The 22,692-nt window shown below is 31.2% G+C and overlaps 1 protein-coding gene across 1 annotated transcript; it reads left to right on the top strand.

The window, feature by feature from the left end:
• Window positions 1-5,063: 5,063 nt before the first annotated feature.
• Window positions 5,064-21,619, top strand: LOC128182100 (protein mesh-like). Its single transcript, XM_052850715.1, has 14 exons — window positions 5,064-5,072; window positions 6,419-6,712; window positions 16,200-16,337; window positions 16,570-16,729; window positions 16,944-17,204; window positions 18,786-18,928; window positions 19,011-19,156; window positions 19,420-19,689; window positions 19,797-20,083; window positions 20,202-20,345; window positions 20,457-20,615; window positions 20,758-20,916; window positions 21,056-21,181; window positions 21,264-21,619. The coding sequence occupies exons 1-14, from the start codon at window positions 5,064-5,066 to the stop codon at window positions 21,542-21,544; spliced, it is 2,577 nt and encodes an 858-aa protein (XP_052706675.1). The 3' UTR covers window positions 21,545-21,619.
• The last annotated feature ends 1,073 nt before the right edge of the window (window positions 21,620-22,692 follow it).

Here is a 22,692-nt window from a genome sequence, read left to right as displayed (position 1 = left end):
TCTTATGATACTACTATACTTTCAATCAACACAATTTATATACTTAACAGTATATGTTCTTTAACAGAATATATTAATTTAACTTTTGGGTACAAGAACACGTGTGAATATTTTGGGCATATTTTTAAAGCCACGGCTATTGGTTACGATTTATATCTTCAAAATGTAGAACAAGTATCCGTAACAAGCATGGGTTTTATTTTTCACATCATTGCGTATTTAGTATACTAGTATTCTATTTTGATCAATATTTTTGCATAAAAGTAAGAAAGTTACATGAACACAAAACTACACAAAAATTTGAAACAGATAAGCATCTTTTATTTACAACTAGTATTGTTCCATTTTAGGTGAAATAGTTGCATCCTGTTCTCTCTCCCGCACATATCAAATTCATTCTCTTTCTGGTAAATTTTAACGATCAGTAAAGAATAAAGACGCATTGTATATTTTTCCGCTTGTCCGACTGTTTTTAGACAAAACACTACGCAATGCACGCATATAATCTCAATGGACAATAATAATACTCATAATTATAATGTAATACTTTATTATAGATATAAACGAAGGAGAATGGTGAATGTGAGCTAAAATAAGGAAGGTTGGAACCCAGACCGTCGTTTTATCAGAGCGTAAAGACAAATTTTCCATTAGTAAAAAAAATACTAACAGCTTTTAAATACTAAAACTGTTGAACATTTCGTGAACTGTCTTGTCAGATAAAATCTTTGAAAACTATGATTTGGAAACCAAATCTGTCAATCAATTTGTACATCTATATAAACTCGACCGTATATCAAAACGACGCACAGCTAACCACAAACCATGAAGAACGCTTTTCGCTCATTTTTGTATTCTTGTATAGTGCCTACATTTTTTGGCATTTTGGTTGATAGACTTTATCCATTTGGAGACGAATATGGTGACAATTGGCTGCCAAACCACCTTGACAGTATTTCTCCATCAGTCGAGTTTCCAACGAACTTTTCATTTTTCAACAACAAATGTCGCAACTGTTTTGTAAGTATAATCTCGGAGTATTATTAAATTCTTCCGTTTCCAGCGGAAGACCTTTTTGTTTTTGTACTGTTTGATATTTTCCCCCTAAATTTTGTGCATGCGATTTCTAAAAAACTATTCAACCCATTTCAGCAATTTTTTATACACATGATTATCTGAATTTTATATGTTTTTAAAATTGTTGTTGTTGTCACTTCCGGTACCGATTTATCGGCCATTTTTGTACATTTTTACGACCTATTTTGTGCAGAGCTGATCTCAGAAACTATCAGAGATATGGCTATAAAGTTTTCAGGATAGGTAGTCTACAGTTTAAAGTTGTGCACTATTATGTTGTTTTACGCCGGTGGCGTCATTTCTTTGAGCCCGCCTAGACTCGAAAAATTGATACGAATTTTGCATTTAAATTTTCATACGTTTTGATCTGTTTCTTTTTATCAGTTGATATTTTGTTAAAACATATATAACAAAAGTGGTAGAGAATCAAAAGTTCTTTCCATCAAACTAAAGAAAAAGGGACTTGCCCCTTTAATAAGGGGCCAAGAGACTTGTAAACTCTATTACAAATAACTTAAAAATGATAATGATTTTGTAATACATTATGGAAGCAAAGTTGTTGATTGTAACAATATCTATCAGAAAAAATCATTGCCACGCCCATTCATTTCGTAATTAGGGCCCAAAGTACTTAAACTTTGACGCAACATATCTAGAACAGGATACATACATGTATTTTGTAAAGCATCGTAGAAGAGAAAATGTTTGCATTGATGATTCAAATCGATTCCATTAATCAAATTTCCAATGTGTGTCCCCATTAAGGATCTAGAGGGCTGGCCCTTAAAGTATTCAATCATCTGTATCTCAAAAATGAACAACAATTTTAGATGGGTGTAAGAACAAAAAATGTTAGTATTCTTAAAGTTTTTTTCAAAATAAGCAATAAAAAGGGGGCTTGCTCTTTTAATTAGGGACCAAGACACTCGTAAAGTCTCTTACACATACCTTAAAAACGAACACGATTTTGTAATGCATTATAGAAGCAAAGTTGTCGATTGTAACAATATCAGTTGGTAAAACTCATTGCCGTACCCATTGATGACGTAGTTAGGGATTTTAAGGGACTAAAATCTTTAATGTGCTGTAAAAAGCAAATGAAAAAGCAAAACACTTTGTTTAGAATTTTAAAGGATATTGACAATCATATACATTATCTGAAAGGGAGTGGTTGAGAGGAAATTCTGAAATTTCATTGAAATTAATATTGTATCGTATAAAAATTGAATGGAAGACCTACTCGTTACTCGTAACGAGATTGTATTAAGTTTTTAATATGTTTATAAAATCCATCGCACAAAAACGGGATTTTTAATTTTTTTTAATAAAACTGTTTTTAAACATTCTTTTAAGGAAATATAAGAATACACTTTTTTCTAAAAATAAAGGTAAATTGTTAGTTCCGCGCTAATTTTTTTTTTCTAAATAAATATACTTCTGTTTTGCTCCATTGATGTTTTTGTTGTATCATCAAAAAGAAGCATGCCAATCCTTAACGATATAACACTGAATGTAACAATGCTGTGTAGTTTTTTAGAATAAGTTTTGTACCAAAAATATTCAACATTCATCGGTTACAAATTTGCATGCAACCAAAATTTAATTTTAGTTGTCAGTGCAAAACAAACTTGATTATGAATAATGAGATGGATCTTTTTTCTGCAGTAGTGATTAGAAGAATATATATTCGTTATAATATACCTATTATAAGAATATTACAGCATAACTTGATCTTTGTCATCACAGAATTTTCACGTATGTAGTGATAATCAAATTTAAGGTTTAGAGATGATAAGAGGGATAACTTCCTTTAAGGTTTCTCCACCCTCGATGTTTTTATGGTTTAATCTGTGTAATTTTATCGTGTTTATTTTAAGTATTTTAACATTTTAAGGCCATTTAAAAATTGCCAGTATGAAAGCTATCACATTTACAGTGCATTTTGATACGATTTTTCAACCATGAATAAGTACAGTTTAGCAACATAAAACGTCTATAACTTTTGAAATAATGGTTCAAACTCACTGAAAATTGGTACACTTGTAATTCATTATATATCCTATCGAAATCTGCAAAGAAATGTTTACCTTGCCTGGTAAAAAATTATGATTTGTGGTCTCTGTCAAGTTTGCCTATATACGGTTTTATCAGTTTTTCATTGAATTCAGCGATTTCAACTCAAACTACTCTCTATGAATTGTTAAACATTGGTGTCATTTCACTTTACATAGCTTAAAATGTGTTAAACACAAGTATAAATCAAGAAATATTGGCAAAACCATACACCACATAACACTATTATTATAACCGATAACGGTAAAATATTCTGGAATGCTCACGATGACGTCACACGACAATCGAAAGACCTTAAAATGCCTTTGTTGAATTTTGGACACTTTTATGTTCTTTAGAGATTTAATTTCAGAAGGTAAAAAAATCTTTTAGAATGTATGTTTTCTAACATAAAAACTTTATGCATTTTATGCACCTGAAACATGCACAGTTTTGCAGTTGCTCACAGAATACACATTTACAACTGAAACTTCTATCAATATTCTTAATATTCAGTGTAAATATTGTTTTAAATGGTATATATCTTGAATTGTATTTTCTGAATAGTGTTTGGTTGTATATTTTGATTATGTTGATCATCAATTTTTTAGAGTATGAGAACCACAAGACGAATTGACATATAATTATTTCATATCAATAATCAATAATCAATAATGTGCTTTATGAAAATATACTTTTTTTTTGTAGAAGAGGTTTTATAAACCTTAATTTATTTGTTTGTCTTCAATTTAAAATAGTGTAATCAGTAATCGGTCAGTATCTTAATTTTTTTTGGATCAAAATTTGTGTAAACGCATTGGTGTTTGTACTTTTTCCAGCTAAAAAATGCCAAATTCATTGACCAATGAATGAAATTACTACATGTACTTATCTGGTATCCTGAATATGAAATTATAATCTCTTAGATGATGAGAGTACATGTATTCGAAATTTATTTCTTTTGTAACAGTTGATATTCATTTATTGCTGCCGTTATCTACTAGTATAGAATTTAAACTGCAATGTCAGATTTAGTTGGTTTATTAAACGGTTGTATACATTATTTTAATATTTTAGGCATACAAAGCACTTTAATGTCAATTCATCAAAATACATGTAAATATAAATGGTCACATGAAACAATTTTATGGCTTTCGTTCATATTTAAAAGAGCTAGATGATGGTCATGTTCAGACTTTACTGAATTCCTTGAGAAGAAGTGTTCTATGTAAAGAAATGGGAAAAATCGGAAACAACAATAGCAGACAATAGCTGGCGATACCAGACGGTACACAGCAGGCAAAAATCAAACTACCTGAAATTGTATGTGTATAGGTTTCGGAAGATCATTGGAGGATGAAAAAAAAATTAATGTTACAAAAAGAAATATTTTGAAAATTTATGGAGTTTAATGTGGTGGTAATGAAGAAAAGTGTGAAAATTTATATTTGATTAACAAAGTTCAAAATATAATACAATTTTTTGGCACGTGAAGTTAAAGACAGTTGACAATACATGGAAGAGCTAGTGTTATAAGATTATGATATTTCTTGTCTGGGATTTCAGTGTCATATAAAACAACTGATGAAATAAAAATGATGGTTTAAAGATTGATGATATTGTTTTTGAAAATACTGTCGGATCGACGTAAGTTTTAGCCAAGTATTTTGTTTAACAAAAGAACTGGTATATGGAAACATATTTTAAGGACACACGAGACGTTCTTCAATTCTATATAATTTTCCTTAATATATTATTTCTTGCTAATTAACATTTAAACCAGTTATTTCCCAAAACTTCAAGGTACTAACCATGTTATTTTCGGAGCTAGAATATTTAGAATAAACCTTCAAATACCATGCAAAATGCATTTGAATGTTTATAAGTAAAGTCATAGTATGTATTTTTAATTGAACACTTTAGGCTATATCTTAATGAAAAAGGTATCATATAACATGAAAATATAAATATCGAATTACTTAATGGAAATCTTCACATTTTGGAGATAGGAAAGAATATAAAATATGGAAGAGAGGTCGCGTCTGACCTAAAGCTATTTTTTTTTCAAACGTTGTGATTTTGGAAGTGAAATTGAAATATTTCTTTTCAGTTGAGCAAAAAAGATTTGCAATGTCTGCCTTCCTTTTATATTGAATTGTTTAGTGCATGGTAATCAGTTTAAGATACTTTTGATTACAATGAAAACAAAAACAAGTTGTTTTTCAATCTTACGATTATGAATAAGAACAAAACACTGTTCTGGTACACTTTATAAAAGCAGATATTACACACATATCAGAGACATTTCATATGGATGAATAACTGGATTTTCCCTGAATCTTGTATAGAAGAACTAATACATGAATTTAATTCAGAAAATAAAGCAAAATCAATTGAAGATGATTATGCAATATTACTATATGTTGTATTACATGTAGAAGAGTGGAAAAAATATTGCTCTAAATTATGTTTATGTGAAAGAAGCATTGCCTCCAAGGTTTCTTCATGTAAAATAAAGATTTAATTTTACAAAATATTAATACAAAAGCTGTTTTACCCTCCAATATGAAACAAATACTGAAAAAGAAAACTGCAAATTGATAATACCGTAATACTTGATATTAGATGGATGATATTGCAAGGAGATGGTAAACCTTCAGATGCTGTAGTACTAATATTTTTTTTGATAATGTGATTTTTTTCATATGGAAAACTGTTCAAGGTTGGTAAAACAGATTCAAACAAAAGTCTATGATGTAAAACAGAATGTGACGATTAGAACGCATGTTTATAAAATTTGAAGTAGTACAAGGATTTAAAAATACACATGTAAATATAATGTAACATTTGGATTCGTTATTGAACATATTGAAGGACTGTGAAAAAAGTATAATGAAAGTGTATACAACGTTTTAGATGAAATTTTGATGACGATATTTCTAAATGTTTTGAAAAATATAACTATTTATAGAAGGCAACAAATTTTGTAACAAAAAATAGGTAATCAAAAGACAGATTTTAAAAGGTTTGAAGATATTTTTTCTCAAATATTACATTCATTACAATTATTATTACATATGTTGAAGAAAAATTTACTTTTGAAGAAAACAGAAGGTATACTGTTGTTCATTTTTTGATTTTATAATGAAGTGATGTGTCATGAATTTAATTTTTCTAAATTTCATGCTATTTTTTTAACTAAGTAATTTTCTAATGATCTGAGATTTTTTTTCAGATCATGTGAGCCACTTTAAAGAAGTTATTAATACAAAATTGATAAATCTTTTAGGTGTCCAGCCATGGATTAATTTCCCTACAAAATCTCTATTACGGGTTTCGTCCCTTAGAGTATCCTATTGATAGGGCCTTGATTGCTCCTTTCTGGGCGGATGTTTATTTAAAAAAAGGAGGGAGAGTTTGGTACAGAATTACAACGGAGAACACCATAAAACAACGAGCTACAAATGATGTCAAAACCTACTTTCCCAGCAGATTCAAGGACTTTCAGGCGTCCTGGATATTCATATCCACATGGGAAAGCGTGACATTTTTTGGCTGTAGCTTTGGGTCAGGATGTTTAAAGGTACTTTATACAAAAGATAGTGTTATAATTTCTTTTCTATTTGGAACATTATCTGAGTCTGCCAGTAAACTAATATATTTCTGTTGTGAACCGGTTGGGCGAGCGCAGCAAGAACTACAATTATCGCATACCATTGTCAATTATATCCCATAGACTTACCCCTAGCCTAAAACAGCATCGATATCGCTTCCTGTCAAACAATTTTATCCCCGCCAAAAACCTGAACTAAGAAAGTAATATGATACTTCCAAATTTTCCCGTGTCGGACCATCATTCACCAACTTCGACGAAGTCAAATCGGTTGAAAAAAAATTGAGATATATTTAAGCATTGAATCATTATTTTTTGAAAGATGTGGTCTCATAACTGCAACGGTGCGTGCATACAAATTGAATAACGCGCGCTAGCGCGTTATGAAAATTTGTTTGCACACACCGTTGCAGTTATGAGACCACATCTTTAAAAAAAAATGATTCAATGCTTATATTTACATTTTTTAACATTTTTTCTCTTTCCGCAAATATGATTTATTTTAAAAAATCTCGGGCTTATTCAACGTGTAATGCGCAATTAACTGAAGAGCCTTTGGAACAGCCGAATTATGCTGTCAAAAATAGTGCACAGCGTTTTAAATTCTAATAATATAATTTTATTTTTCATTCTGTAATTTGATGAATCTATTTTTGGCATCCTAAGAAATTAATCAATTGAATTCATATAAATCTTAAAAAAATATTTACATCCATGAAATATCAATCAGCCCAAGTATAATATCAGGTCGTGATCCGGTTTGAAGTCGAGAGGAGAGTCAGTCATGTTCTGAAGGAAGACTGAATGTATTCATACGCACCAGATTTGGTGATTGGGTCTTCTGTGTTATGCGTAAATATCACTCAAATCGATCAATGCAATTTAATAGGGGGAAAGAAAGTGAATGTAAATATTTTTGATTACTACAAAGTCGATTATTTAAGATGCAAATTTAATCAATTCTTTTCGGTAGGATAATACTTATTGAAGTTTGATCGATGCGATGGAAAACAAAAACATTAAAATTGTTTTTTCAGCGTATTTTTTATTCTTTGTTGTTATCTGAGTTTTATTTCTTTACATGGACCTGTTATATAAATTTTCAGTTTTTTTAATGTGGTCTTTTCAATGTGTTAAGGCATGTGTACGGTACGGAAACGTATAACCGTTAGAATTCGTGCCATACTCATATGAAACGTATGAATTGTCAAAAGTATGTCGACTTTTACAAAGAGATCAGAATAAGTCGATATATTTTGGACAATTCAATCACTCATTACAAGCTTTCTTGGCTTTGATAATATAAACAATTTTGCTTTATCAATTTGTTCCAATGTTACAAATACGTAGAAATGTTCTTGCAATCTCTTATGAGAATCAATTATGATAAAATGATACAATTTAGGAAGTTTTCGAGTCCACTCGGGGATTAAACCCGGGTGGGTCTACTTGGCACAATTCCACGACTCTAACAAATGAGCTACGCAGACTATCGCTTCGAACTTTTAAGCCGAAAATCTCGAAAATGCGTAAATTGATTTTAAAACAAATCATATATTCTGAATTCACAAAAGTACTAGTATCTCTATCAACTGTAAAAAAGGGATAGAAAAATATTGAAAAACAAAGACATCTTCAAAAATTAGGTTTTACCATACCATTTGGTGACGACCGACGTTGGGAATTGCAAAGGGCATTGCGACTATTAGCTATGTATAATCGCTAAAAAAATTGAGAGTTCTATCATTCATACTATTTGAGAAAAGTCGTAAACAAGCAAAAACATCAAATTAAAAATATAATGGGAGCGGAATCGACGTAAAAATAAAATAAATGACGCGTATTCTTTTTTTAAAATTTTGTTAAAAATAAGATCAGAAAGTTTCACTGAAATCGTCGGAAGCGATTTTAAGAAACGTTAGAGAAAATAATAATGATAAATAAAAAAACAAGACGCTTGTTGCGAGTAGACAATAGGGGCAGTTGTTGATTTCTATCATTTCTTAACACTACATCAAATTCCATTGAAACCTCTTTTAAAATTTAAATAGACATATAATTGTACCTAAATTATACTTTAAAGTCGCTATTATTGTGATATTTGATAAAATTAAAATGGAAATAAGTAAAACCTATCATTTCAAATATAAATCAGAAATCTTAACACATTTAAGGTAGACATATTTGGCACTCGGGGACTGAACATAGGTCGGCGGGGCACAAACCCACCACTAACAACTGAGCTACTCTCAGGATTTTGGAGCCCAGAATCTCGTGAATGTGTGGATTGATTTTAAAACAAATTTCATATTTGGAAGTTTCGAGAGCGTCTCTATCGAATAAAAACAAAAATAAAATCAAGGAAAAAAATTGAAAATAAAGCTTTTTCATTTCCTTTCGGTTACGACCGGAAGTGACGACCGATACTCAGATATGCAAGAGACACTGCGGCTAGAGACTTTCTACCATCAATGAAAATTTGAAATTTCGTATTCTAACACTTTTGGAGAGAAATTGTGAACAAGCAAAAACATAAAATCTTAAATATCTCGGAACCGGGAGCAACGACCAGAAAATTGATCTATAAATGTCTTACAAATTTTGTGCTTAATAAGATCTGAAAGTTTCATTAAAATTGGCTGAAGCGTTTTTGAGGAAACATTTAAGGAAAAAAATTACTAGACGCTCGTTGCGAGCAACGATAGGTCTTCCGTTTGAGTGCAAGTATATTTGGTAAAAGTTAAAAGCATTTTAAGTCTTTTCCTAACTTGATCTTGTATTTGTATTGTTTTATAATTCTGTACTATTAGAAGTGGTGAAGAGGGGGTCAATGGATAGTGGACATCTTTCTTATTCATATATACAATTATCAGTGTGTAATCAAAAGTAATTGAAAAGTAACTTGAATTACATGCCCTTTTTGAAAGTAATTCATTAAATACTATTACATGTAATTGCAAAATAGGTCAACTACACATCACTATCAATTACATCAAAATTAGTAATGAATTACAGTCCATTACCATTATAAATTACCATTACCCTATCTCTGCATAACACACAAATATGCCATTCAGTCACTTTTCAGTTACCTTTCAGTTGTATTTCAGTTGACTGAATGGTACAGATACATATACATCCTGTGTCCGTTTGAATAAAACATAAAATAGCCTATAAAGATAGTTGTCCTAACACTTCATCAAATTCCATTTTCCCGTCTAAAAGAATTGCATTAGACATATAATTATACTTAAATACTCACTAGTATTTCGATTTTAATTAGAAATGAGTAAAGTTTATCATTATAAAGATGATATAAATAAATTCTAACACAATTAAGGAAGAACAAGTACTCGGCACTGGGGGGGGGGGGGGGGGGCAGAACCCGGGTCGATTGTACACATGCCCTCGACTAAAACGACTGAGCTAGGCGCACTCGCTACAGGTCTTTGGAGCCCAAAATCCTCGAGGATGCTCGGATAAATTTTAAAACAGATTTCATATCTGCGAGTGTTGAGAGCGTCTCAATCGAATAAAAACAAAAAATCAAGCAAAAAAAAAAAGAATTAAGGTGTTTCGCTACCTTCCGGTGACAACTGGCTCCGGGATAATGAAACTGTCTTAAATTTAAGTTAGAATTTTGTCATAAATCTAAGATTTAGACTTAGTTAAGATTGCTTACTTAAGTGCATTACAAAACGATCTAAGAAAAAACTTAGCTAAGATTTGTCTTAGCTAAACTCCATAGTAACTCGTGCGATTTTTCGACAGAATTTGTTTAAAGTGGAAGTCTTCTTCGTTTGAAGATTCCTATCGACTGCATCGTAAACATTATCATATATCACAAAGTTTAAAAAATTATATTTAAAAGATGCTTGACACAAATATTAGCATAGTTTCTTACTGGATAACATTTCAGTCATTATACAGACGTGTTTACACACTTTCACTTTAACAAAGGGAAATAACCTCAACAGCAAGTCCACAAAGGGGAAAAACCTAGACTATAAATAGAAAACCCGAGGACTAGGGAGCCGCCTTTTTTGCTGATCATTTCTCCTTAAAAATCCAACGAGTGTCGCCATTTTGAACATACTTAGTAGCAATCTTTAAACTTAAGTCTGCCTAATAGCAGTCTTAAGATTGAAGACAATATTTCAGACATAACCCTAAGTAATTTTTTTGTGATCCACTTTAAGAAAAATCTTAAGAATTAAGTGCAAATGTATTGACTTAAGTCTGACTTAAGATTTAAGACAGTTTCATGATCCCGGAGCCTGGAAGGGAAGGCGGGCGGGCGTTTGGATATGCATGAGACATTACGGCTAAAGACTTTCTACTATCCCTGAAAATTTGAAAAATCTATCTTTATAGTACTTTTGGAGAAAATTCATAAACAAGCAAAAACAAATTCTTTAATATCTCAGACTAGGGGTGAAAACCAAAAAATTAAATAATAAAAATCTTTCAAATTTTGTGCTGAATAAGATCTGATAATTTCATTAAAATCGGCAGAAGCGTTCCTGAGAAAACGTTAGAGATGAAAATAATAATAATAGGGAAAAGAAACAAAGCAACAATAATAAGGTGTTCCGTTTTCAAAGGAAGACCTTTAAAATAATCAAAAGTGAAAGAAATCACAAAGCAATAACAGGAATCGTTGGAATCAGAAGACCTTAAAAATAATTAAAAGTGAAGAAAAAAAACAAAGCAATAACAATAAGGTCTACCGTAGGAAAAGGAAGATCTTAATAATAATAATAGATGAAAAGAGGAAAATTACTACTTAATGATACAACAGGTTTTTTTTTTATCAATTCAGTGCATGAAAACTTATATTAATCTTACTAATTTAATCATTTTTGTAATAAAAAACTATAAACTTTTTGTTAGTTAAAATCAATTTCTAAATCATACATGTGCCATTGTATATATGAAGGGTCTGCACACTTTTAATGGTGATTCTTCATTCGACGTCGTTTTGAAAGATTAACTGTAAAATTACTGAGAAAAATATACATTCGATAATGCTTTTAATATTCATTAAATTGTAATGTAAAAGTTAAAAAGGAAAACTGACTCTTTAGGTTGGGAACTATTTTAACATAGATTATTTGATGGCAAAAAAAACCCCAGTGTAAAAGAAATAAAAAAGAATGCATTTTGAGAGATATCAAATGAATTATACCTGTTATATAAAACAAGGATTTTTTTATTTAATTAATTTCAGTCAGTAAAGAACATGGTTGTTCACTCAGTTAAAGGGTACCCCTCCACGCAAATCGCTTAAGCTCCAAAGCATCTTGGGAGTTTACCATCCCTCTCTATAACAATAGTAATAAATAATGTATTTTATTAAGACAGGAAAGTACAGGTATTAACACTATACTAGTTTACATTGTGGTCCTGTATATAACATATGTACCAAAAAAAAGGTGTAAGACACATATAAATAGTATAAATAAAATATATATTCACAAAAAAAAATATACAATATATAGAATTTTCACTGCTAAATAGTATTGTTTTAGATACTTTGTTTTAAGGTGGAATATCCCTCTGATAACAAAGATAACTTCTGCAAAAAATAATCTCACTTTGTTTCTGTTGACTCACAATTATTAAGGCATGTAGCAATAAGGGAATCAGTGCTGGGCCCCAATTTTTGTTGGAAGGCGACATTTATTTAATATTCAGTTATAAAAAAAGGAAATTTGAACCAAACGAACTAAACCCAAACTTTTGGCAAGTGAAAAAAAGTAAAGAAAACTTTCACCAAAAAAAGAAATGTAAGAAGCGAATTATATTTATAAAAACTTTAATGAGGCAGCGTCTACATGTATACCCCTTCCCCTCCCCCAATGGATTAATTTTTTTGTGTAATATTACTAGATTTTATGTACTAATTCAGTACATGAACAGTGCGTGTTTGATGTTTTAGGCCAGAGAATTTTGGATGAAATTTTGCCCTCTCTCTCCCCATCTATAGCTCGTTCACAAAGGTGAAAGAATTATAATTGAGGAAAACGTGACCAAGACCATTGCAAACTCTAGGCTTAACTATCATCGTTTGAAACATAACATTTAAATGTTCAAAATTGAATATGGGTTTTCTTACCTGAGAGAGAAGATATGGGACAACAAAATTAAACAAATAATAATATTACATTTTATTCAAGACAATATACCCCTATATTGAGATCATACTAGTTACTGGAAGATCATTCATTTGATCCCCTTTTAGTGCTATAACAAAATGCTCTCACGACTGGTTTACACTTTTAGCATTTCTAAAACATATGGATCCATACACATGAACTATTATCTAATCCAAATTTAAAAACAGAAAACATTTCTGATTAATTAGAAACTGTGGCAATTTATCAAGTACTGTATGTGAAATATGTATGTAAAATCTTCAATAGTCTATGATAAAGAAAGATAACTATTGCTAATTGAAGCAATTTTTTGTTACAAACCTATGCAACAGAGTGCTATTCTGAACTAAAAAGCACCGCTTTATTATGTTTTCTAATATGAATTGGCAATGTATATAACTATATATTATTTTCATATACATTTAATATTTTTAATTTTGCTTTTTCTATTCACTATGTCTAGTTTTCTTCATTACATGATTAGACACATTATCTATTTTTGAAAAATCTAGCAGCGCTTCATCACTTCAACTTTGTTTCATCTGAATCTATTGTTATTGACTGTCATGAAAATCAATATGAAATTTTTTAAAAAAGATAGGTAAAATTAATAGCAGAGGGATATTACACCTTAAAAGAAGCAATGCCGTTAAACGTTCGAACATACTAGTAATCTGGCAGTTGATTCCATAAAATAGATTTTGATATTCTAGAAGAGGCTGAGCGCTTATAATATTCAGTCTTTCCAAACACTGCTGAAGCAAAATAAGTACCCAGTTAATTTTTTAATTTAAGGCGTTTCCGCCCGCGGCAGGGGCTACTTTTTTTTTTATATGAGATGAAAAACAATGTGTAAGATGATAGTTAGACATGTGTAAGATGTCTGACTATTCACGTTTTGTAATAAAGCTAGGTCATTTGAAATTTTGATGGGTGTTGTTTCCGAAGGGAGGTGAAAAGGCCCCGACTTGATTTTCATGCGCATGTGTAACTTCGACGCAAACAAAGTCTCACGCCTTGCAGGATGTACCTGTGTATTTTGCTAAAAATTGTAAATGAAGTATTGTATAAAAAGATATCAAAAGAATTTTACCTTAAAGTTCGTTTTGAATTTTTAATCTGTATTAAAATTTGCACAATTTTGGTAAGAATACAAATTAAAATTTAATACGATAGTAACACCTGCAACAAACCACTAACACTACTTGTTTCTCTAGTACGTAGGATTTACATATCTTAAAACATTGAAGTCTTTTGGTGTCATACCCTTTTAAAGTTTAAAAGCTAACAAAAGTTTTATGTATAAAATAATCCTGAATAGGCATCCAGAAAAGAACTCTAAAAATGTCAACAGATAGGGGTAGTTTGAGTGGTTTTAAGGTGCAGAATAATTTTAGCTGCCCTTTTCTGTAATTTAAAATTTTCTCAATTTGTTTTGGCCGAACACCAAATTGTAGAACAGTAGTTAACGAGGCCGAGTACAGTTCGAGTACACACGCTTTCATGTAGCCTTTCATTTGCATTGCGCCACCATCTTTTTGCTTGGTTGACGCCATGGTGTTACGGTTTCAACTCCATATATTTAGCGAAATTTGTTAAAAATAACTCATTTGAAGTGTGAAATTTATTATCATATTTTAGAATAAACATAACTGTCTTGAAATATAAGCTATAATTGGGATCGGGAGGAAATCGAAAAGAGCGTTCAGCAAACTTAGCTCTTTGTCAGATTTTCTTACTCCGCGCCTACATATAGCCTAATTCATGTTTTTCAACACATTTACCACGTATTTTATATATATGACCCTTAATATATGTATATGTATATGTCTGAATGTTTTAATTATACTATATGGGTCACCTTTTTAGCCTTTTTCAATTAAAAAAATAGCCATTGTCTGACAATCTTGGAAATTGCGAACGCAACCCCCCCCCCCCCCAATAAAAACAAAACAAATAAAAAACAAACTTTGATAAGACCCATTAAACAAAACAGGGGATAAAAGGGTTTTTTTTAATAATTTGATACTTTTTAGCAGAAACTTTCATATATAGAAGAGGACAAAATTCCCTAGAGCAGTAGTTTGAATAAAATGAAAAAAAGTGCTACATTGATACACCTCAAGCAAAATCCCACAGGGTTCTATGTTAAAAATTAACAAACTTTAAGAAAACCCCTAAACAAACGCTCGGTAAATGTCTGATCTTTTTGTCATAAAATAATAATTATATGATAGTAGAAATTTGTGTAAAAAATTTAATTGAAAAATCTAGGGCAGAGGAAATTATACTCGACGTCGTTTTTGTTTTTCATCGGAGCACGTCTTATTCAACACCTTTGAACTCAATATTTATTGTTGAAAAATACCCCCGGGGCAATTTTCATCTCGGGTCAAATTTCTTCATAACACCAGCTAAGTTGGAATATATATGTATTTTTGTTTTATCTACATGTTTTGAGACTCACGTTTATACTTTATTTCTCTACCTCATAACATACAAGACATGCATTACATTTGTGATTAAAATGATAATAAGCAGTTCAATATCTTAATGTCTAAAATCAGAAACTCAGCTGATCTTTCTCAAATCGGCGATTATCTCACACCAATATTAGACTTATGAATTCATAAATAATGCACGGGTGTCATGTTTTAAATTTTTAATTAAACGTGTGGTAGTAGATAGAAGTAGTATCTATCTCAATTTTAAGAAAATAAAAAGTCATAGTTTATATCGTAGTTTTGAAATCTGCTTTCAAAATTAAGTTTTTTTTCCCCAAGGCACTCATGACAATTTGCGTTTAATAGACGAAAGTGTATTTGAAAGACACAAATCCATGAAATGGCAATCCCCATCAACATTTGTTAATTAAGCTGTGAACTTTTCAAATATTAAAAAATTTAAAATCAAATAATTCTGAATTATTCGCTCAAGTTAACGATTTTAAACAAACCTACACGTACAATTAACATTGCTTTTTTCATTGCCAGTAAAACAAATTACCGCCGTGTGAAATATTTCCATAAGACATGTCACCATCTCTCCTTCATTAGCACTAACTGACTCTCATCTTATTTTTGTTTCTAACCAGTCCTTTATTTGACCTGTCTCAGCACATTTATCAGTTAAAGTCTTCCTCATTCTGTTGCTTTATTAATAACCACAAATTTTACAGCCAGTCAGAAAAGGTATATCCAAAGTATAACCGTCTCTCAGTCATTTGATTGATATAGGATTACGAAAGTGCGAGGGACATCTTGGGTGTAATTTAATAATAATTTTTGCATGCATTTTAGAGAAATACTTTTCAAGCAGTCTTGATATCTGATGGAAACCATTCGATCGTGATTTTCAATTATGGTGAAATAGAGTGGACAACAGGACCAACTTCTAACGGAAATATTGACACAGGATTGGGCGGAACTCCGGCTCAAGTATGAATTAATTTTAATGGTCGATTATTTTTTCGATCTCAAATTATTAACTGATATATTCATGTTTCATACTGGTAAATTGTGTATAGATTATTTTTCTCTCTATTTCACAAAGCGACGGATTCGTTGACAACAAATATTAACAGATCATGTCTTTTTACTGTGTAATTTACGAGATAGAAATAGAATACATGCTGCATGTATGCTCCTGTAAACTCAAGATGTGTTACAGGTTGGATTCAATGCAGGCGATGGAGTACGGTTTTTCAAAGTAAATGTTGGTTTAACTCCGGATGTCGTGAATATTGACGAAATGTCGAATGTGTGGATTCCAGGAGTATTTGTATTTAGAGTTGACAAAACGGAAGTAATACAACCGTGTGAAGTGGAGCGTAAGGAAACACAAATGTTTTGTTTTATTCCATGAAAGGCTTACCGATTCTAATGCAAACATAGTCAATGTTATGTCACAGGAAAAAGTGCTTTCAAAAGATACTTCTAGACCGCATACTTTTTTTTTAAAATGGCCTCTCATTATTTTCAAAGGTTTGTGATAAATTAACATGCATTACATATAACTTTTGCATGCATTTTGATCACTTTCAGAAAATCTGGCGATCACCCCTAACTCAGGGCCTATGTTGGGAGGTCAATATATTACCCTAAGTGCCCCATGTATTGACCCAAGAGCAACAATAATGGCTAGTTTTTCTGGATCAACTAAGTACATGTGCGAAAGGGAATCTTTGTTAAGCATAGTCTGCATCACCCCTGCCTTTAATACTACAGGGGAAATTATTATAGACGTAGAAATTACGGACCAGGATCAGATTATCACAAGGACACTTCAGTATTCTTACACAGTCCGTATGTATTTACCATTAATTCCACATATGACATTATTAACACCTCTTTGATATTGATTATATTCAAATTCAAATACCATAAGAAAATTACTACAAAAACTGTATTTGTTGACCAGAAATGTTTCCATAGGATAACAGTATATATATATATATATGTATTGATGTACAAGGTTCTCGTTTTAACATATAATGGAACAGTCATTCTTCCAAAATATACATGCTAAGGATTGGGATATCAACAAAAGCATTTTAATGTTTAGAATTATCATACGTACGAAAAATTAATTCCACATTCAAAAATGTTACCGAATTTTATGTTTAGTCTTGATATGGCCGGCAAAACTAAGTATACTTTTACTTATGTAAAATTTTAAGGTCTATTTGTATAATCCCGTTTTGTTTTCTATTTCTGTGTTAAAATGAGAGTTTCTCAAATTTCTTAACTTATCTTAAACTCAAACAAGTCGGTTTTATAAGTTAACAAACCCTCGATAATAGATAATAATTTATAAACTAAAAAGATAGAAACTATAGACTCTGTTACATGTAACGGTTGTCTATGTATTTCAAGATGATATGTGTAAAAGATGGGTGGATAAGGCGTGTAAAATGCCCATGCAGAGTCGGACAAGATACTGAAAAATTAAAATATCAAATCAATCTAATATTTCTTAAAATATCATTTAAAACAATATATATTTAACACAGCATTGATTTCTGACCTATAAATATGTTCAATGCCGGAAATATGTTCACTCAAACAGACGTTTCCGTACCAAAACCTGCAAATAGTGTAATTTTTTTTTTAGATATTTAATGCATTTTCTTATATAGAGTTGGTTTGTGCTCCATATTTTTCTCATAGCCTAAATAAGGTCTAATGGAAAACAAACCAATTTCAATCAACAAAAACGTGGAGAGGTGACCCACTATACATTATAAATATCATTTTGTACCAAACTATTGAACGTTTTGAAAGAATAATACAAATCCGTAAATTCGAAGCCAAAGTGACACATAGTATTTAAACAGCGTGCTTTGTTGTGTCTGAAATGGCTCAGTGGTTAGAGTACCTGACATAAGCTAACCTTATATAACTTGGGTTTTTATGTTATGGGTTCGATACCACAGAAATTTAAGGCAATATTTTTTTCTTATCTTTTGTTAAATATATTAAAAACTAAGTATAGTTAGAAATTGTGTTTTTGCAAACTGGAATTAAAATATATTTGAATAGATTCAATTTGGAAAAAAATAAATCCAAAATTGTATTTTACGACGAATATGAATGGGCATATTCGCTATCTTATCCCCCGTCTTCGTTTGTTAATGAGGGTTTCAACCGATATGTTAGGAAACATAGTGTAGGGAATAAATGTAAAAAGTAAAAATATTCGTTAAAAAAAAAGCTGATTATCCCATTGATGAATGTTAAGAATGTCTCTTTTCCTAGCGAAAAGTTGAAATCATCACGAGTGGTACTAATAATGCTTATTCTGCTCCGTGAAATTAAAACGCCATAGAGCAGTTTCACGCCAGTATTGAGACCCTTTCAACTATTTTGATCGAATGTTTATTTTAGTTAATATAGCTGACAGCAAGCAAAGAGTATTCAGACAAGACCCAGATGATTGGTTTTCTGGATATCACAATATTTCATGGGATAGGGACGCGGCCGAACTGCAGAATAATGATACGATCGACATTTATCTCTTTTCCTTGATTGTAAGTATCTTCCTATACATGTAAGCTTGTTTCCAATTATTTGCTGTACTCAAGTTAACCATCTCTACGTTGTCCATCTCAGGAGGACACTGATGGACATTTGTCATGGGAGAGTCAACTTCTGCTAGAAGAAGTGGAACGTTCAGCAGAATGGAAGGAAATCTATTTGGAAACACAGAACTATGTTTTGGCCATTATGGTGTCTTCTGCAACCGTGAAAAATGATCAGTAAGAAAATTCAAAATATTTATGATCAATTATTCTTGCTTTTCTAGAAAATACTTTAATATTATTTTTAAAAAATGTTTATATATCAAGTTTTTTTTATTACTGTCTATGGGGAAAAATAAAACCTGTATTCTAAACATTACGTTTCTTTGTAGAAAACTGTTCATATTTAGAAGCAAAGCATAAACGGTGCAAAATGTCATTCATTTTTATCTGTTATAGATTTTGTTTTGAAATATTTAAAAAATATTCTCAATTTTCAGACCTAGAGGAGGAATTTGGTCTGATGTCTTTCCGTTAGCTCTACAGCAAGAAGAAGCTCACCTGTCTTGTGTGGACTGGTTCAAAAAAGATTTAAAGTTTCCACCATTGCTACGAAATCGTGTTCGGCCCTGTCCGTGCACATTAGACCAAGCTTTGCTGGATGGTGTAAGATTTCAGCCAGACCCAAATTGCAACATGTTTAGCCAACAACCTGGCAACTGTTTGTACAGAAAAGATGCAAAACATTGTGTGAACTTGCTTAGCTTTGGGTGTGTATTTAAAACAAATTGTATAAACAAATCATAGCTTAATATTAAACCAAAGTTACTACTAGTATATTGTGTATATTTCAATGTGAGACCATTTACAATTACAGTCCGAATGGAATGGACAATATGTGTTGTTACAACACTGACGACAAGCTTATAGATTCTTGTTACGGCGAAGGTGGAACTCTTCAGCGGTACCATTATTTAGGAAGCCAGGACGTCCAACCTTTCATCGCTAACTTTTACTTCGATGTACTTCCTTTCTTGTATTGTTGTCGATATTCCAAACATTTTTTGCACATTATTAAAGGTTCAAGGTTCTCGTCCACGTGCCCTCGTTACATACAACGCAGGCAAAAAAGCACATGTGTACATTATAAACCACCTAGACCAGGTAAATATATTGTTGAAAGACCTCTTGAAATTATTGGTATATTGTTCAGTGGACGTGTCATTGTGCGATGCAACAACAAAGTCGTTCGATATTACTATGATGGTTCTTGATATTCCAGCTCTAACTGTCGGAGATCCCCATTTAACTACACTTGATGGTTACGCATACACATTTAATGGTATTGGCGAATTTGTCTATTTGAAAACTAATGACGACAGTTTTCAAAGCCAAATCCGATTTGAACAATTCCATGATAGCAATGGTATTTACAACAACATGAAAGTGCTTTTGTCATAAGTCAGCCATTGATAATTGTCAATCCAAATACTCAGTACATTATTAATATATTTACATGTATGTCTTTTTTTTTCAGGAAATCTTAAGGGCGCAAGTGTTTGTACATCTTTTGTATCCCAGCACCTCAATAACTCGGCTGTCGTTGAAGTCCGTCTCGACTCCACAAGTATTGTTCAACTGTTAGTAAATGGGGACGTTTTAGCCTTCGATGAATCACTTATTTACCATTTTAAAGGTAAGTTTTTGTGCGAAATTTTTGTTTGTAAAAATGTACATGTATAGCTTTTCGTTTTGTTCTTGTGCAGGTATGTGTCTTCAAAATTGTCGCAAGTTTTTCATCATTTAAAACAAAATTATTCTTTTTTTTCGCTGTTTAGGTGTGTCTGTGCTCCAAATCACACCAGGCATTAATGATTCGGATGTAACAAAAAATAGTCATCTCATTTCATTTACAACCATTGGAATAGCATTTCAAACAACAGCGAGTTCTAATGTGCTGAACATAATACCAGTGGTTGGGAACAGTTCATTAACAGGCAAGTTCTCAAAATTTTTGAAATCTTTAAAGTCCTTATACACTCTTAAATGAACGATTAATCTTTTAATTGTAAAATGGATCAAATCACAATTTTTGTTGAATACACAATTTGATGGACAGATTTCTTACTGTTTTAGGACATTTAAGAGGACTATTGGGCGATTTTGATGGTGACCAAAGCAACGATTTACGAACTCCATCGGATGGAATCTTACAACCAACTTCAACTTCGGAAGAAATCTATCAGAACTTTGGATTACAGTGTAAAATAACTTTAAATAATTATTTATATTTCACTTTCTCAAAAAGAGTTATGCATCAATGTTTCGTTGGTTTTTTTTTCAGGGAGGATAACAGAGGAGACGTCACTGTTCACTTACAAAGATGGGACTGCGTACAGCAATTACCAAAATCCTAGCTTTATTCCTGCCTTTGAGACACCTACAGATCTCCCGGCGGATGTAGTGGAGGTGTGTGGTGATGATCAAGAGTGCGTCTTTGATTATACTGTTTCGGGGTCATCAGAGCTTGCTGCCGAAACTAAAGAGAGAACACAATCTTTCTTGTCGTTTCTAGATGCCTTTGAGTTGACTGTTAACGAGATTCAGGAAGAAATGCACAACTGATCAAAAGTCAAATAAGCGCAAAGGTTTTATTCCTTGATGGCATATTGTGCATAGCATCAACGATAAATAAACTTTATTCAACGCACATTTTGTTTTTTGTATTTTCATATAATATAACATAATATAATATAATATAATATAATATAATAATATATATTTATATATAAACTGGTCAAAGAATAAAAGTTTTATATACCTCTTTTTTGGAAGGAAGTTTAAAGAGTCCAACTCATATACAGTTAGTTGAAGCATATCTTTAATAACATACACCATAGCACAGTGGAGCATTGGAATCTCATACCATAAAATGCAATCTTATATAATCTCATTAAACAATATTGAAAAATATATCTTTAAGAAGAATATTGTTGTTTTAAAGGGTATTCTTATCTTATTTGAAAAATATTTAATTGGCAATATATTGTGTTTATTGCAAATATTTTGAAAGGAACTTAAATGGCCATTAATATGTGATAAATCAAAGTTTCAGAGAATTGACTGATATCTCCTTTAAAGTTCGTTCTCATAACTGGATTTACAGTGTAGAGAAAATACATATGTACAGTATGTACACACTACAATATATATAATAGTTGAAAATCACTGGTACAGGCATGATGAAGGGATAACAGATAAATTCTAACCAAGAGAGTTAACTCTATCAAATATAGTATCTAATAGTTTACAAATATTGGTAAGTTGGTTTATGTTTGTGACATTAAACAGTTTTTCAAATTTTACAAGATTTGGATTTGTTATGAAATAATTTGGTAAACATATAACACTTGAATTGGATATATATACATCAGTACATTTGAAAAGGCAGTGAAATTCACCCCCAATTTTATTGCAGGCACACAATTTACAAATTCTGTTTTCTCTAGGAATATTAAACCATCTACCTATCTCAATAGGTAATTTAGCATTACCAGTTCTAGAGTTACAGTATTTCTTACATGATTTTGTTGGCAAAGTCAATAAATACTTTTCAAAATCCAGTACCTTTTTAAAAATCCTATAATTTAAACCTTTTGGAGAATTATGTACCTCACTATACCATGATTGCTTAAATTGGTCTAATAAAACATTGTATACTTTAGATTTTAACCAGGGTATGTTTATTGTGTTTTGATACCATATATATGTCA

The sequence above is a fragment of the Crassostrea angulata genome, chromosome 4, assembly GCF_025612915.1.
Source record: "Crassostrea angulata isolate pt1a10 chromosome 4, ASM2561291v2, whole genome shotgun sequence".
Taxonomy (NCBI): domain Eukaryota; kingdom Metazoa; phylum Mollusca; class Bivalvia; order Ostreida; family Ostreidae; genus Magallana; species Magallana angulata.
Note: the sequence above shows the minus strand (reverse complement) of the source record. Positions and strands in the feature narration are given on the sequence as shown.

Coding starts and splice junctions, on each gene's coding strand:
- LOC128182100 (XM_052850715.1), top strand. Junction 20,917..21,055: donor TGGGAACAGTTCATTAACAG/GCAAGTTCTCAA, acceptor TTACTGTTTTAG/GACATTTAAGAGGACTATTG. Junction 21,182..21,263: donor TCAGAACTTTGGATTACAGT/GTAAAATAACTT, acceptor TTTTTTTTTCAG/GGAGGATAACAGAGGAGACG.